Here is a 12,921-nt window from a genome sequence, read left to right on the forward strand (position 1 = left end):
CACGGGTTAGATACAGAGTAAAGCTCCCTCTACACTGTCCCATCAAACACTCCCAGGGCAGGTACAGCACGGGTTAGATACAGAGTAAAGCTCCCTCTACACTGTCCCATCAAACACTCCCAGGGCAGGTACAGCACGGGTTAGATACAGAGTAAAGCTCCCTCTACACTGTCCCATCAAACACTCCCAGGGCAGGTACAGCACGGGCTAGATACAGAGTAAAGCTCCCTCTACATTGTCCCATCAAACACTCCCAGGGCAGGTACAGTATGGGTTAGATACAGAGTAAAGCTCCCTCTACACTGTCCCATCAAACACTCCCAGAGCAGGTACAGCACGGGTTAGATACAGAGTAAAGCTCCCTCTACACTGTCCCATCAAACACTCCCAGGGCAGGTACAGCACGGGTTAGATACAGAGTAAAGCTCCCTCTACACTGTCCCATCAAACACTCCCAGGGCTGGTACAGCACGGGTTAGATACAGAGTAAAGCTCCCTCTACACTGTCCCATCAAACACTCCCAGGGCAGGTACAGCACGGGTTAGATACAGAGTAAAGCTCCCTCCACACTGTCCCATCAAACACTCCCAGGGCAGGTACAGCACGGGTTAGATACAGAGTAAAGCTCCCTCCACACTGTCCCATCAAACACTCCCAGGGCAGGTACAGCACGGGTTAGATACAGAGTAAAGCTCCCTCTACACTGTCCCATCAAACACTCCCAGGGCAGGTACAGCACGGGTTAGATACAGAGTAAAGCTCCCTCCACACTGTCCCATCAAACACTCCCAGGGCAGGTACAGCACGGGTTAGATACAGAGTAAAGCTCCCTCCACACTGTCCCATCAAACACTCCCAGGGCAGGTACAGCACGGGTTAGATACAGAGTAAAGCTCCCTCCACACTGTCCCATCAAACACTCCCAGGGCAGGTACAGCACAGGTTAGATACAGAGTAAAGCTCCCTCCACACTGTCCCATCAAACACTCCCAGGGCAGGTACAGCACGGGCTAGATACAGAGTAAAGCTCTGAAAAGACTATCCCTTTTGTAATAATGAGATTATTTTCATTTGCCACAGCAGACGACCTGCAACCATTATATTTGGGCCACATTTCTTAGCAAGTTGGCGCTAACTAAATGCTTGTTTTACAATGGGGCCTTAGAGCTAGCAGATGAATTGGGCTGCACAGGATCCCAGTCTCTGAGATCAGAGAACAGTGCTCTGAACAACTACACCACCCAGCTGTTGAAATCACACCAAACACAGGCGATTGGGCCTTATACCTCCAGATGGACCCGCTGCTCTAAGTTCTTGTACGTTCTTTGCAGTAGCTCTTTGGTGCCGAGGACTCCATACCACATCATATTCTTAGTTCGGCTTCTGAACAAAGAAAACATAACACAGTTCAACATCATAATGACAGCGGGCTCCATCGTTAGTGTTATAGGCTAAAGGAATTTATACAACTGGGACAGACCTGGATTAGTCTGTGTTACACCATGTACAGTGGCACAGAGTCTCGGATAGACCTGGACCAGTCTGTGTTACACCATGTACAGTGGGCACAGAGTCTCGGATAGACCTGGATTAGTCTGTGTTACACCATGTACAGTGGGCACAGAGTCTCGGATAGACCTGGACCAGTCTGTGTTACACAATGTACAGTGGGCACAGAGTCTCGGATAGACCTGGACCAGTCTGTGTTACACCATGTACAGTGGGCACAGAGTCTCGGATAGACCTGGACCAGTCTGTGTTACACAATGTACAGTGGGCACAGAGTCTCGGATAGACCTGGATTAGTCTGTGTTACACCATGTACAGTGGGCACAGAGTCTCGGATAGACCTGGATTAGTCTGTGTTACACCATGTACAGTGGGCACAGAGTCTCGGATAGACCTGGACCAGTCTGTGTTACACAATGTACAGTGGGCACAGAGTCTCGGATAGACCTGGATTAGTCTGTGTTACACCATGTACAGTGGGCACAGAGTCTCGGATAGACCTGGATCAGTCTGTGTTACACCATGTACAGTAGGCACAGAGTCTCGGATAGACCTGGACCAGTCTGTGTTACACCATGTACAGTGGGCACAGAGTCTGGGACAGGCCTGGACCAGTCTGTGTTACACCATGTACATGGGGCACAGAGTCTGGGACAGACCTGGACCAGTCTGTGTTACACCATGTACAGTGGGCATAGAGTCTGGGACAGATCAGGATCAGTCTGTGTTACACCATGTGTACACAGGGCACAGAGTCTGGGACAGACCTGGACCAGTCTGTGTTACACCATGTGTACACAGGGCACAGAGTCTGGGACAGACCTGGACCAGTCTGTGTTACACCATGTGTACACAGGGCACAGAGTCTGGGACAGGCCTGGACCAGTCTGTGTTACACCATGTACAGTAGGCACAGAGTCTCGGATAGACCTGGATCAGTCTGTGTTACACCATGTACAGTGGGCACAGAGTCTGGGACAGGCCTGGACCAGTCTGTGTTACACCATGTGTACACAGGGCACAGAGTCTGGGACAGGCCTGGACCACTCTGTGTTACACCATGTGTACACAGGGCACAGAGTCTGGGACAGACCTGGACCGGTCTGTGTTACACCATGTGTACACAGGGCACAGAGCACCAAGAAAGCAGAATGAAAGCACGTACCTGCATTTTTTGGGGTGTTCGTCCCTTTTGTTGTTGAACTCCAGTGATATTTTAGCATCTAGTCCAATGCCAAAGTAATTGTTCATGACGCACTTCTCAGAGAAAGATCTAGAACAAAAGGCAATGAGTTCAGGGTACAGGGAATCATTTTCAACACAGTGTAGTTGTTTTCTTTATTCTGCAAATAGGAGACTATGTGACTTGTTTCTTACTTTAATCAATTTAGTTATTTTAAACTCTTCACAACTAATATGGGCATCAAACACTCCCAGAGCAGGTGCACAGGATTGCAGCCGATGCCAGGACAGGGAGAGGGGAAGGGGACCCTTGGTGCAATATATGTTAAAAAAGCTACTACCGAGCTAAACTTAGCTCTCAAGGGCTAAATTTACGGGACAGCAAGGCTGGCGGGTTTAGATAAAGAGAGGTGAATCAGCACCTGTGTACTGATGACAACAAAATATAGTTTGACATTCCAGGATCTATTCACATTTACTTGCGGCTGTGAGCACTCGATTTATTTGTACTCTGTAGGGATCAATGCCAAGAAGTTTTCTATGGCAGATCTGAATTTGTAACATTCAGAATATAACCCATGCCATATCTATGTGTGAGTGCTTGGTGGGGCAACATATAGGCCACAGCACACTATATCTAACACATCTTACAAATCTATCCCAGAAAATCCTTGAAATATATAGCAGACCAGTCAACATTTTAGAAGAGAAAGGACAGCATGTGATGTTTTACTTGTGTATCGTTAATCAGAATGCTGCATCTACTTGTCAGTGTTTCATGGGACAGTGTAGATGTAACTTTACTCTGTACCTAACCCGTGCTGTACTTGCCCAGGGAGTGTTTGATGGGACAGTGTAGAGGGAGCTTTACTCTGTATCTAACCCGTGCTGTACCTGCCCTGGGAGTGTTTGATGGGACAGTGTAGTGGGAGCTTTACTCTGTACCTAACCCGTGCTGTACCTGCCCTGGGAGTGTTTGATGGGACAGTGTAGATGTAGCTTTACTCTGTACCTAACCTGTGCTGTACCTGCCCTGGGAATGTTTGATGGGACAGTGTAGAGGGAGCTTTACTCTGTATCTAACCCGTGCTGTACCTGCCCTGGGAGTGTTTGATGGGGATATTGGTGGTGATATGAACCAAAAAGATTTTCCTTTTCCCAGACTCCTCCAATGGAGCTATGTTCACTAACTTTAGCTAAGGCAACATTTTCATTCACAACTCAATTGCTTTAAAAAGCACAAATAAATAAATAGGATATAACATAGGACATCCCTTCTTACGTGGACTCCAGATTCTGAGTTCCAATCAGTGCAGGATGAGGCAGGTATTCTCGGGGTGTATTTACATGATGTTCACTTACAATGAACTGGGATCCTCGGTGAAGCTGAGTGTGTTGGTTCCATCGGCTGTATCAAGAATGATGGTGGTTGACGTGGAAGTTACTGTATCTCTCCTTACACCTGTTTGTCAGTAAATAAGAGAGAGATCAGGATAGAAAGCTACACTCTACATGGTCAAAGTGTGTCACTCTGCACGGTCACAGTAAGTGTCACAAAGGTCTCTATTACAGTGTATTCATTGAGAGCTGGACATTGTGATTGAGGGGTGTGATTGGGCTTTGGGAGTGTGCAGTGTATTGGGGTATGGCGTGGTTGGACAGCATGGTTGGACCTCGTAGATGGGCGGTGGTTGCTGCCGACTACAGCGGTATTAATCCTAATTTGGTACAGGGCGATAGCTAGTGCATGGATTGTGGGTTTTTTGCTGTACAACCTGGCGGCACCAACTAACAGTTACGGTTCTCCTCGGGCTAACTGGCTGAGGTTAATACAGTGGGAGAGAAAGTTAAGGGGAGTAATGAGCCCGGTCCTGTTGCGAGACACTTAGAAGCCTGGCAGCGGATCAGCACGGGGCATATCGCACGTACACAGGTCGTGACCTTTCACCCCACGCTTCCAGGGGGCACATCAAAGATGCACGGCTGGTGACCTTCGACCCACGCGGGGGGCATCGTGCCTGCGGGGGGCATGCTGCAGGATACATTGGGCTGGGTGCTAGCGTGGCTCTCCCTGCGGGCTGGCAGGCTGAGATCGTGGAATTGGGCCAGTAACAAGATGATGAATAAGTTAATTTAAGAAAGATCTTTGTTCATGAACAGCACCTCAGCAAACCTCTTCGCTGCTTTAAGTAAATTAAACCTGTGTATGAAAGGTGCTCGACAGAGACTCTGTGCTTCCAGCACCAAGGGATAGTGCCCAGGCGGACTCACGAGCATTCAGCCCAACAATCCCTGAGGTTTCGGATCTCAGCCAGATGACATGGGGGGGCAGGAGGGCGGAGGTTCTTGCTAAACACGGAGCAGGTGGCTCCCTATCGGGATGAGTCAAAGTCAGATGTGCAGGCTTCACTAGGCCACACATCCAGGCCAGGCTCTGCGGAGTGAGAGTGCCACACTGGCAGGTAGAGACCTGGGAAAATACAGGGAAAAGGATCCAGACCCCTTGAGAGTCATGAGCTATAAGAAACGCACAGTGAGACCCTGTTTAAACAGTACTCCTTCCCACAGTGGGGAGAGAGGTCAGAGCAGTGCTGGCAGACTAAGCACCATCACACAAATTCACCAGCTCTCACCCTCATATGGCCATTTGTTCCTCGTACTCAGAGCAGAGTCTGGCTTTCGTGTCTCTGTGTCCTTGTGTCTCAGCTCCTCAGCGCTGTCTCTCTTGAGCAGGTTAAAGGTTGAGGAAGAACTGCGGATCACCTGACTCTGTCTGTTTTGTTCATCAACCACTGAGAGAGAAAATAAGAATTAAATACCCATAAAACAATCAGTAAAGTTATGGGGCAGTTTATACAGTGTGATAGAATCCTTCATTCAATTTGAAAGTGATGTAGTTCCAAAAATCAGGGAAATCCCGTTCAGGTTCAGAAGATGGCTCCAACCTGCCGACTTCCGAGTTCCCCACGGACACACCTTTGTGCGCTCGGGCGACCCGATCCAGAAGTCCCGTCGGCAATTAAAGCCGGCAGGATGATAGTTAAAGGGCCAAGAGGTACTTAAGGCACTTTTCCTGTGACACATTAGGAAGTTGGAATAATTTTTAACTTCCCTGGGCGGCTTTCCCACCGCTTCTGATTCACACCTGGTAAAACCAGGCATGAAGGGCCCAAACAGGGAAAAAGAAACAAAATAAATAAAAGACCATTACACAAAGTTAAAACAGAAAATCAACCTACCTTTCCACCCTGCTCCGATGTCCGAAGTCTCTCTCTCTGATCTCCCCCTCTTCATCCCCCGATCTCCCCCTCTTCACCCCCCCGATCTTCCCCTCTTCACCCCCCCCCGATCTCCCCCTCTTCACCCCCCCCGATCACCCTCTCTTCACCCCCCGATGCCCCTCGATCACCCCCTCTTCACCCCTCGATGTCCCCCCATTTCCCCCTCTTCAGCCCCCCGATCTCCCCCTCTTCGCCCTCCGATGTCCCCCCGATCTCCTCCTCTTCACCCCCCTGATCTCCCCCTCTTCACCCCCACGATCTCCCCCTCTTCACCCCCACGATGTCCCCCTCTTCAGCCCCCGATCTCCCCCGATTCACCTCCCAATGTCCCCCTCGTCAACCCCCGATCTCCCCCTCTTCACCCCCCCGATCTCCCCCTCTTCGCCCCCCGATCTCCCCCTCTTAGCCCCCCCCGATCTCCCCCTCTTCACCCCCCCCGATCTCCCCCTCTTCGCCCCCCGATCTCCCCCTCTTCGCCCCCCTGATCTCCCCCTCTTCGCCCCGCGATCTCCCCTATTTGCCTCCCGATGTCCCCCCGATCTCCCCCTCTTCTCCCCCCCTCCGATCTCCCCCTCTTCACCCCCCGATCTCCCCCTCTTCACCCCCCCCGATCTCCCCCTCTTCGCCCCCCGATCTCCCCCTCTTCGCCCCCCTGATCTCCCCCTCTTCGCCCCGCGATCTCCCCTATTTGCCTCCCGATGTCCCCCCGATCTCCCCCTCTTCTCCCCCCCTCCGATCTCCCCCTCTTCACCCCCCGATCTCCCCCTCTTCACCCCCCGATCTCCCCCTCTTCACCCCCCGATCTCCCCCTCTTCACCCCCCCCCCGATCTCCCCCTCTTCGCCCCTCAATCTCCCTCTCTTCACCCCCCGATGTCCCCTGATCTTCCCCTCTTCACCCCCCCCATGTTCCTCCGATCTCCCCCTCTTCTCCCCCCCGATCTCCCCCTCTTCACCCCCCCGATCTCCCCCTCTTCACCCCCCCGATCTCCCCCTCTTCGCCCCCCGATGTCCCCTGATCTTCCCCTCTTCACCCCCCCATGTCCCCCCGATCTCCCCCTCTTCTCCCCCCCGATCTCCCCCTCTTCTCCCCCCCCGATCTCCCCCTCTTCTCCCCCCCCGATCTCCCCCTCTTCTCCCCCCCCGATCTCCCCCTCTTCGCCCCCCAATCTCCCTCTCTTCACCCCCCGATGTCCCCTGATCTTCCCCTCTTCACCCCCCCCCGTCCCCCCGATCTCCCCCTCTTCTCCCCCCGATCTCCCCCTCTTCTCCCCCCCCGATCTCCCCCTCTTCACCCCCCCCGATCTCCCCCTCTTCACCCCCCCCGATCTCCCCCTCTTCGCCCCCCGATCTCCCCCTCTTCGCCCCCCGATCTCCCCCTCTTCGCCCCCCGATCTCCCCCTCTTCGCCCCCCCGATCTCCCCCTCTTCGCCCCCCCGATCTCCCCCTCTTCGCCCCCCCCGATCTCCCCCTCTTCGCCCCCCCGATCTCCCCCTCTTAGCCCCCCTCCGATCTCCCCCTCTTAGCCCCCCTCCGATCTCCCCCTCTTCACCCCCCGATCTCCCCCTCTTCGCCCCCCTGATCTCCCCCTCTTCACCCCCCCCGATCTCCCCCTCTTCGCCCCCGATCTCCCCCTCTTCACCCCGCGATCTCCCCTCTTAGCCTCCCGATGTCCCCCCGATCTCCCCCTCTTCCCCTCCCCCCGATCTTCTCCTCTCCCCCCCCCCCCCCCCCCACCCCGATCTTCCATTCCAGCACCAGATGACGTCTCGCTCTCTCTCTTTCTCTCCCCCCCGCCTGACGTTGCAGCTCCTGACGGCAGCCGGCCTGGACAGAATGTTAGTCACCATCAATTACGATGCGATCGCGTCGGAAACGGTAAGGTTTGTTCATTCGGGTTTGCCACGCGAACCTTCAACCTCCCGCTGCCAACCTGCCACCATTTCAAAATTGAGCCCTTTGTGTCTGTCTTCACAGAAGAAGACACAAAAAACTTCCCAGAAATACGAGAGAACCAAGGGTCTGGCGAGAATGAGGAACTGAAAGAAATTAGTATTAGTAAATAAATAGTACTAGAGACTGAAAGACGATAAATCCCAAGGACCTGATGATCTACATCCCAGGGTTTTGAAAGAGGTGACTATAGAGATAGTGGATGCATTGGTTGTCATCTTCCAAAATTCTATAGATTCTGGAACGGTTCCTGCAGATTGGAGGGTGGCAAATGTAACCCCGCTATTTAAGAAAGGAGGGAGAGAGAAAACAGGGAACTACAGACCTGTTAGCCTGACATCAGTAGTAGGGAAAATGCTAGAATTTATTATAAAGGATGTGATAACAGGACACTTAGAAAATAATAATAGGATTTGGCAGAGTCAACATGGATTTATGAAAGGGGAAATCATGTTTGACAAACCTATTGGTGTTCTCTGAGGATGTAACTAGTAGAATAGATAAGGGGAACCAGTGGATGTGGTGTATTTGGATTTTCAGAAGGCTTTCGATTAGATCCCACACAGGAGGTTGGTGAACAAAGTTACAGCACATGGAATTGAGGGTAATATACTGGCATGGATTGAGAATTGGTTAACAGACAGAAAACAGAGAGTAGGAATAAACAGGTCTTTTTCAGGTTGGCAGACTGTGACCAGTGGGGTACCACAGGGATCGGTGCTTGGGCCCCAATTATTCACAATATATATCAATGATTTGGATGAGGGGACCAAATGTAATAAGTTTGATGATGGCACAAAACTATGTGGGAATGTGAGTTGTGAGGAGGATGCAAAGAGACTTCGAGGGGATATTGACAGGCTAAGTGATGGGCAAGAACATGGCAGATGGAATATAATGTGGAGAAATGTGAAGTTATCCATTTTGGTAGGAAAAACAGAAATGCTGAGTATTCTTTAAATGGTGAGAGATTGGGAAATGTTGATGTTCAAAGGGACCTGGGTGTCTTTGTACATGAGTCACTAAAAGCTAACATGCAGGTGCAGCAAGCAATTAGGAAGCCAAATGGTATGTTGGCCTTTATTACAAGAGAATTTGAGTACAGGGGTAAAGATATCTTGCTGCAATTATATAGGGCCTTGGTGAGAGCGCACCTGGAGTATTGTGTACAGTTTTGGTCTCCTTACCTAAGAAAGGATATTCTTGCCACAGATGGAGTGCAACGAAGGTTCACCAGACTGATTCCTGGGATGGCGGGATTGTCATATGAGGAGAGATTGAGTAGACTAGGCCTGTATTCTCTAGAGTTTAGAAGAATGAGAGGTGATCTCATTGAAACATACAAAATTCTTACAGGGCTCGACAGGGTAGATGCAGGGAGGATGTCTCCCCTGGCTGGGGAGTCTAGAACCAGGGGTCACAGTCTCAGAATAAGGGGTAGGCCATTTAGGACTGAGATGAGGAGAAATTTCTTCACTCAGAGGGTGGTGAATCTTTGGAATTCTGTACCCCAGAGGGCTGTGGAGGCTCAGTCATTGAGTACATTCAAAACAGAGATCGATTGATTTCTACATATTAAAGGCATCAAGGGATATGGGGATAGTGCAGGAAAATGGCGTTGAGGTAGAAGATCATCCATGATCTTGTTGAATGGCGGAGCAGGCTCGAGGGATCGGATGGCCTACTCCTGCTCCTATTCCTTATGTCCTTATGCATCAGGTTGGCTCGGTGAGTAGCACTCTCGCCTCTGATTCAGAAGTCCCACTCCAGAGACTTAAACACATAATCCAGGCTGATACTCCAGTACTGTACTGAGGGAGTCTTTCAAATGAGAGGTTAAAGTGAGGCCCCATCTGCCCCCTCAGGTGGATGTACGAAATCCCATAGCACTATTTGAAGATAGAGCAGGGGAGTTCTCCCTGGTGTCCTGACCAATGTTTATCCCTTAACAACCATCACTAAAACAGATGGTCTGCTCATTATCATATTGCTGTTTGTGTGTAAATTGTTTGCTGCGTTTCCTACATTACAACAGCGACTAGGCTGTAAAGTGCTTTGGGATGTCCTGATGTCAGGGAAGGTGATATATAAATGTAAGTTTGTTCGAGGTCACTTCCAACTCGGCTCGGCTGGTTGTAACATCCTCCGCTGGGAGCACTTATCAGAGATCTGGGAGGGAACCGGGCTTGATTTTCCAGCTGAACTTTGAAATGAACTTGTGATAAGCACTCTCAGTCGTCAAGGCTCCACTGCTTGGAGAGGCTTTCAGTGCTCCCTTCTCTCCCCCCCATCCCCAAAAGCATTGGCTCTTGCCAGGGCTGCACACATACCCAATGTTCTGTGGCACCACACCCAAGTACCCATTGCTTCGTAGGTGAACGTTTGCTGGCTGACTGTGGGAGGCATCATAACTGAGCCTCACCCATCCGCACCTGTGCATTTTCCAGCAGGGGTCCAGAGATAGAGTCCCCGGGCAGGAATCTTGGCTGATTTTCCCCTCACTGAGATCAAATGGAACAGCAGATAATTCCCTCACCTTAATCATTACATCTCCGAAATAGTAATTGATTAAAATATTAATGTCAGCCCAAAACTCTGCAGTTTGATAATGTTATTCAGTGAGGGACAGGGGAAAATAAAAACTAGAGTGGGCCCATCACAGTCTGACCCATTCCATTCCCGACCCATTCCATTCCAGACCCATTCCATTCCAGACCCATTCCATACTCGACGCACCCCATACCCGACCCATTCCATTCCCGACCCATTCCATTCCCGACCCATTCCATTCCAGACCCATTCCACTCCCGACCCATTCCATACCCGACCCATTCCACACCCGACCCATTCCATACCCGACCCATTCCATTCCCGACCCATTCCATACCCGACCCATTCCATTCCAGACCCATTCCACTCCCGACCCATTCCATACCCGACCCATTCCACACCAGACCCATTCCATTCCCGACCCATTCCATTCCCGACCCATTCCATACCCGACCCATTCCATTCCCGACCCATTCCATACCCGTCCCGATCCATTCCACACCTGACCCATTCCATTCCCGACCCATTCCATACCCGACCCATTCCATTCCCGACCCATTCCATTCCCGACCCATTCCATACCCGTCCCGATCCATTCCATTCCCGACCGATTCCATTCCCGACCCATTCCAGTCCCGACCCATTCCATTCCCGATCCATTCCATACCCGACCCATTCCATTCCCGACCCATTCCATACCCGTCCCGATCCATTCCATTCCCGATCCATTCCTGTCCCGACCCATTCCTGTCCCGACCCATTCCTGTCCCGATCCATTCCTGTCCCGATCCATTCCTGTCCCGATCCATTCCATTCCCGACCCATTCCATTCCCGACCCGATCCATTCCCGACCCGATCCATTCCCGACCCGATCCATTCCCGACCCGATCCATTCCCGACCCGATCCATTCCATACACGACCCGATCCATTCCCGTCCTGATCCATTCCATACCCGACCCATTCCATTCCTGTCCCGACCCATTCCATTCCCGACCCATTCCACACCCGACCCATTCCATTCCTGATCCATTCCATACCCGACCCATTCCATTCCCGACAGATTCCATTCCCGACCCATTCCATACCCGTCCCGACCGATTCCATTCCCGACCCATTCCATTCCCGATCCATTCCTGTCCCGACCCATTCCATTCCCGATCCATTCCTGTCCCGACCCATTCCATTCCCGATCCATTCCTGTCCCGACCCATTCCATTCCCGATCCATTCCATTCCCGACCCATTCCACACCCGACCCATTCCACTCCCGATCCATTCCACTCCCGACCCATTCCACACCCGATCCATTCCACTCCCGATCCATTCCACTCCCGACCCATTCCACACCCGATCCATTCCTGTCCCGACCCATTCCATTCCCGACCCATTCCATACCCGACCCATTCCATTCCCGACCCATTCCATACCCGACCCATTCCATACCCGACCCATTCCATTCCCGACCCATTCCATTCCCGACCCATTCCATACCCGACCCATTCCATACCCGACCCATTCCATTCCCGTCCCGACCCATTCCATACCCGACCCATTCCACACCCGACCCATTCCACACCCGACCCATTCCATACCCGACCCATTCCATACCCGACCCATTCCATTCCCGTCCCGACCCATTCCATACCCGACCCATTCCACACCCGACCCATTCCATACCCGACCCATTCCACACCCGACCCATTCCACACCCGATCCATTCCATTCCCGACCCATTCCATTCCCGTCCCGACCCATTCCATACCCGACCCATTCCATTCCCGACCCATTCCATACCCGACCCATTCCATACCCGACCCATTCCATTCCCGTCCCGACCCATTCCATACCCGATCCATTCCATTCCCGACCCATTCCATTCCCGACCCATTCCATTCCCGACCCATTCCACTCCCGACCCATTCCACACCCGACCCATTCCACACCCGACCCATTCCACTCCCGACCCATTCCACTCCCGACCCATTCCACACCCGACCCATTCCACTCCCGACCCATTCCACACCCGACCCATTCCATTCCCGACCCATTCCATACCCGACCCATTCCACACCCGATCCATTCCACTCCCGATCCATTCCATTCCCGATCCATTCCATTCCCGATCCATTCCATACCCGACCCATTCCATACCCGACCCATTCCATTCCCGACCCATTCCACACCCGACCCATTCCCGTCCCGACCCATTCCATACCCGACCCATTCCATTCCCGATCCATTCCATACCCGACCCATTCCATTCCCGACCCATTCCATTCCCGACCCATTCCACACCCGACCCATTCCACACCCGACCCATTCCACACCCGACCCATTCCACTCCCGACCCATTCCACACCCGACCCATTCCACACCCGACCCATTCCACTCCCGACCCATTCCACACCCGACCCATTCCATTCCCGACCCATTCCACACCCGACCC

The 12,921-nt window shown here is 52.2% G+C and overlaps 1 protein-coding gene across 4 annotated transcripts in view; it reads right to left on the bottom strand.

Annotated features, from left to right (window-relative positions):
• The window catches only part of si:dkey-172j4.3 (diacylglycerol kinase delta), a 288,264-nt gene that overhangs the window by 40,102 nt on the left and 235,241 nt on the right, over nucleotides 1–12,921 (bottom strand). For all 4 annotated transcript variants that reach the window (XM_067996767.1, XM_067996769.1, XM_067996766.1 and 1 more), the window contains exons 16-19: nucleotides 5,326–5,484; nucleotides 4,055–4,154; nucleotides 2,676–2,783; nucleotides 1,288–1,384 (exon numbers count right to left, since the gene is read on the bottom strand). In XM_067996767.1, coding sequence (XP_067852868.1) covers nucleotides 1,288–1,384; nucleotides 2,676–2,783; nucleotides 4,055–4,154; nucleotides 5,326–5,484 — 464 coding nt within the window. The remainder of the gene's footprint in view (nucleotides 1–1,287; nucleotides 1,385–2,675; nucleotides 2,784–4,054; nucleotides 4,155–5,325; nucleotides 5,485–12,921) is intronic.

The sequence above is a fragment of the Heptranchias perlo genome, chromosome 15 (genome assembly GCF_035084215.1).
Source record: "Heptranchias perlo isolate sHepPer1 chromosome 15, sHepPer1.hap1, whole genome shotgun sequence".
NCBI lineage: Eukaryota > Metazoa > Chordata > Chondrichthyes > Hexanchiformes > Hexanchidae > Heptranchias > Heptranchias perlo.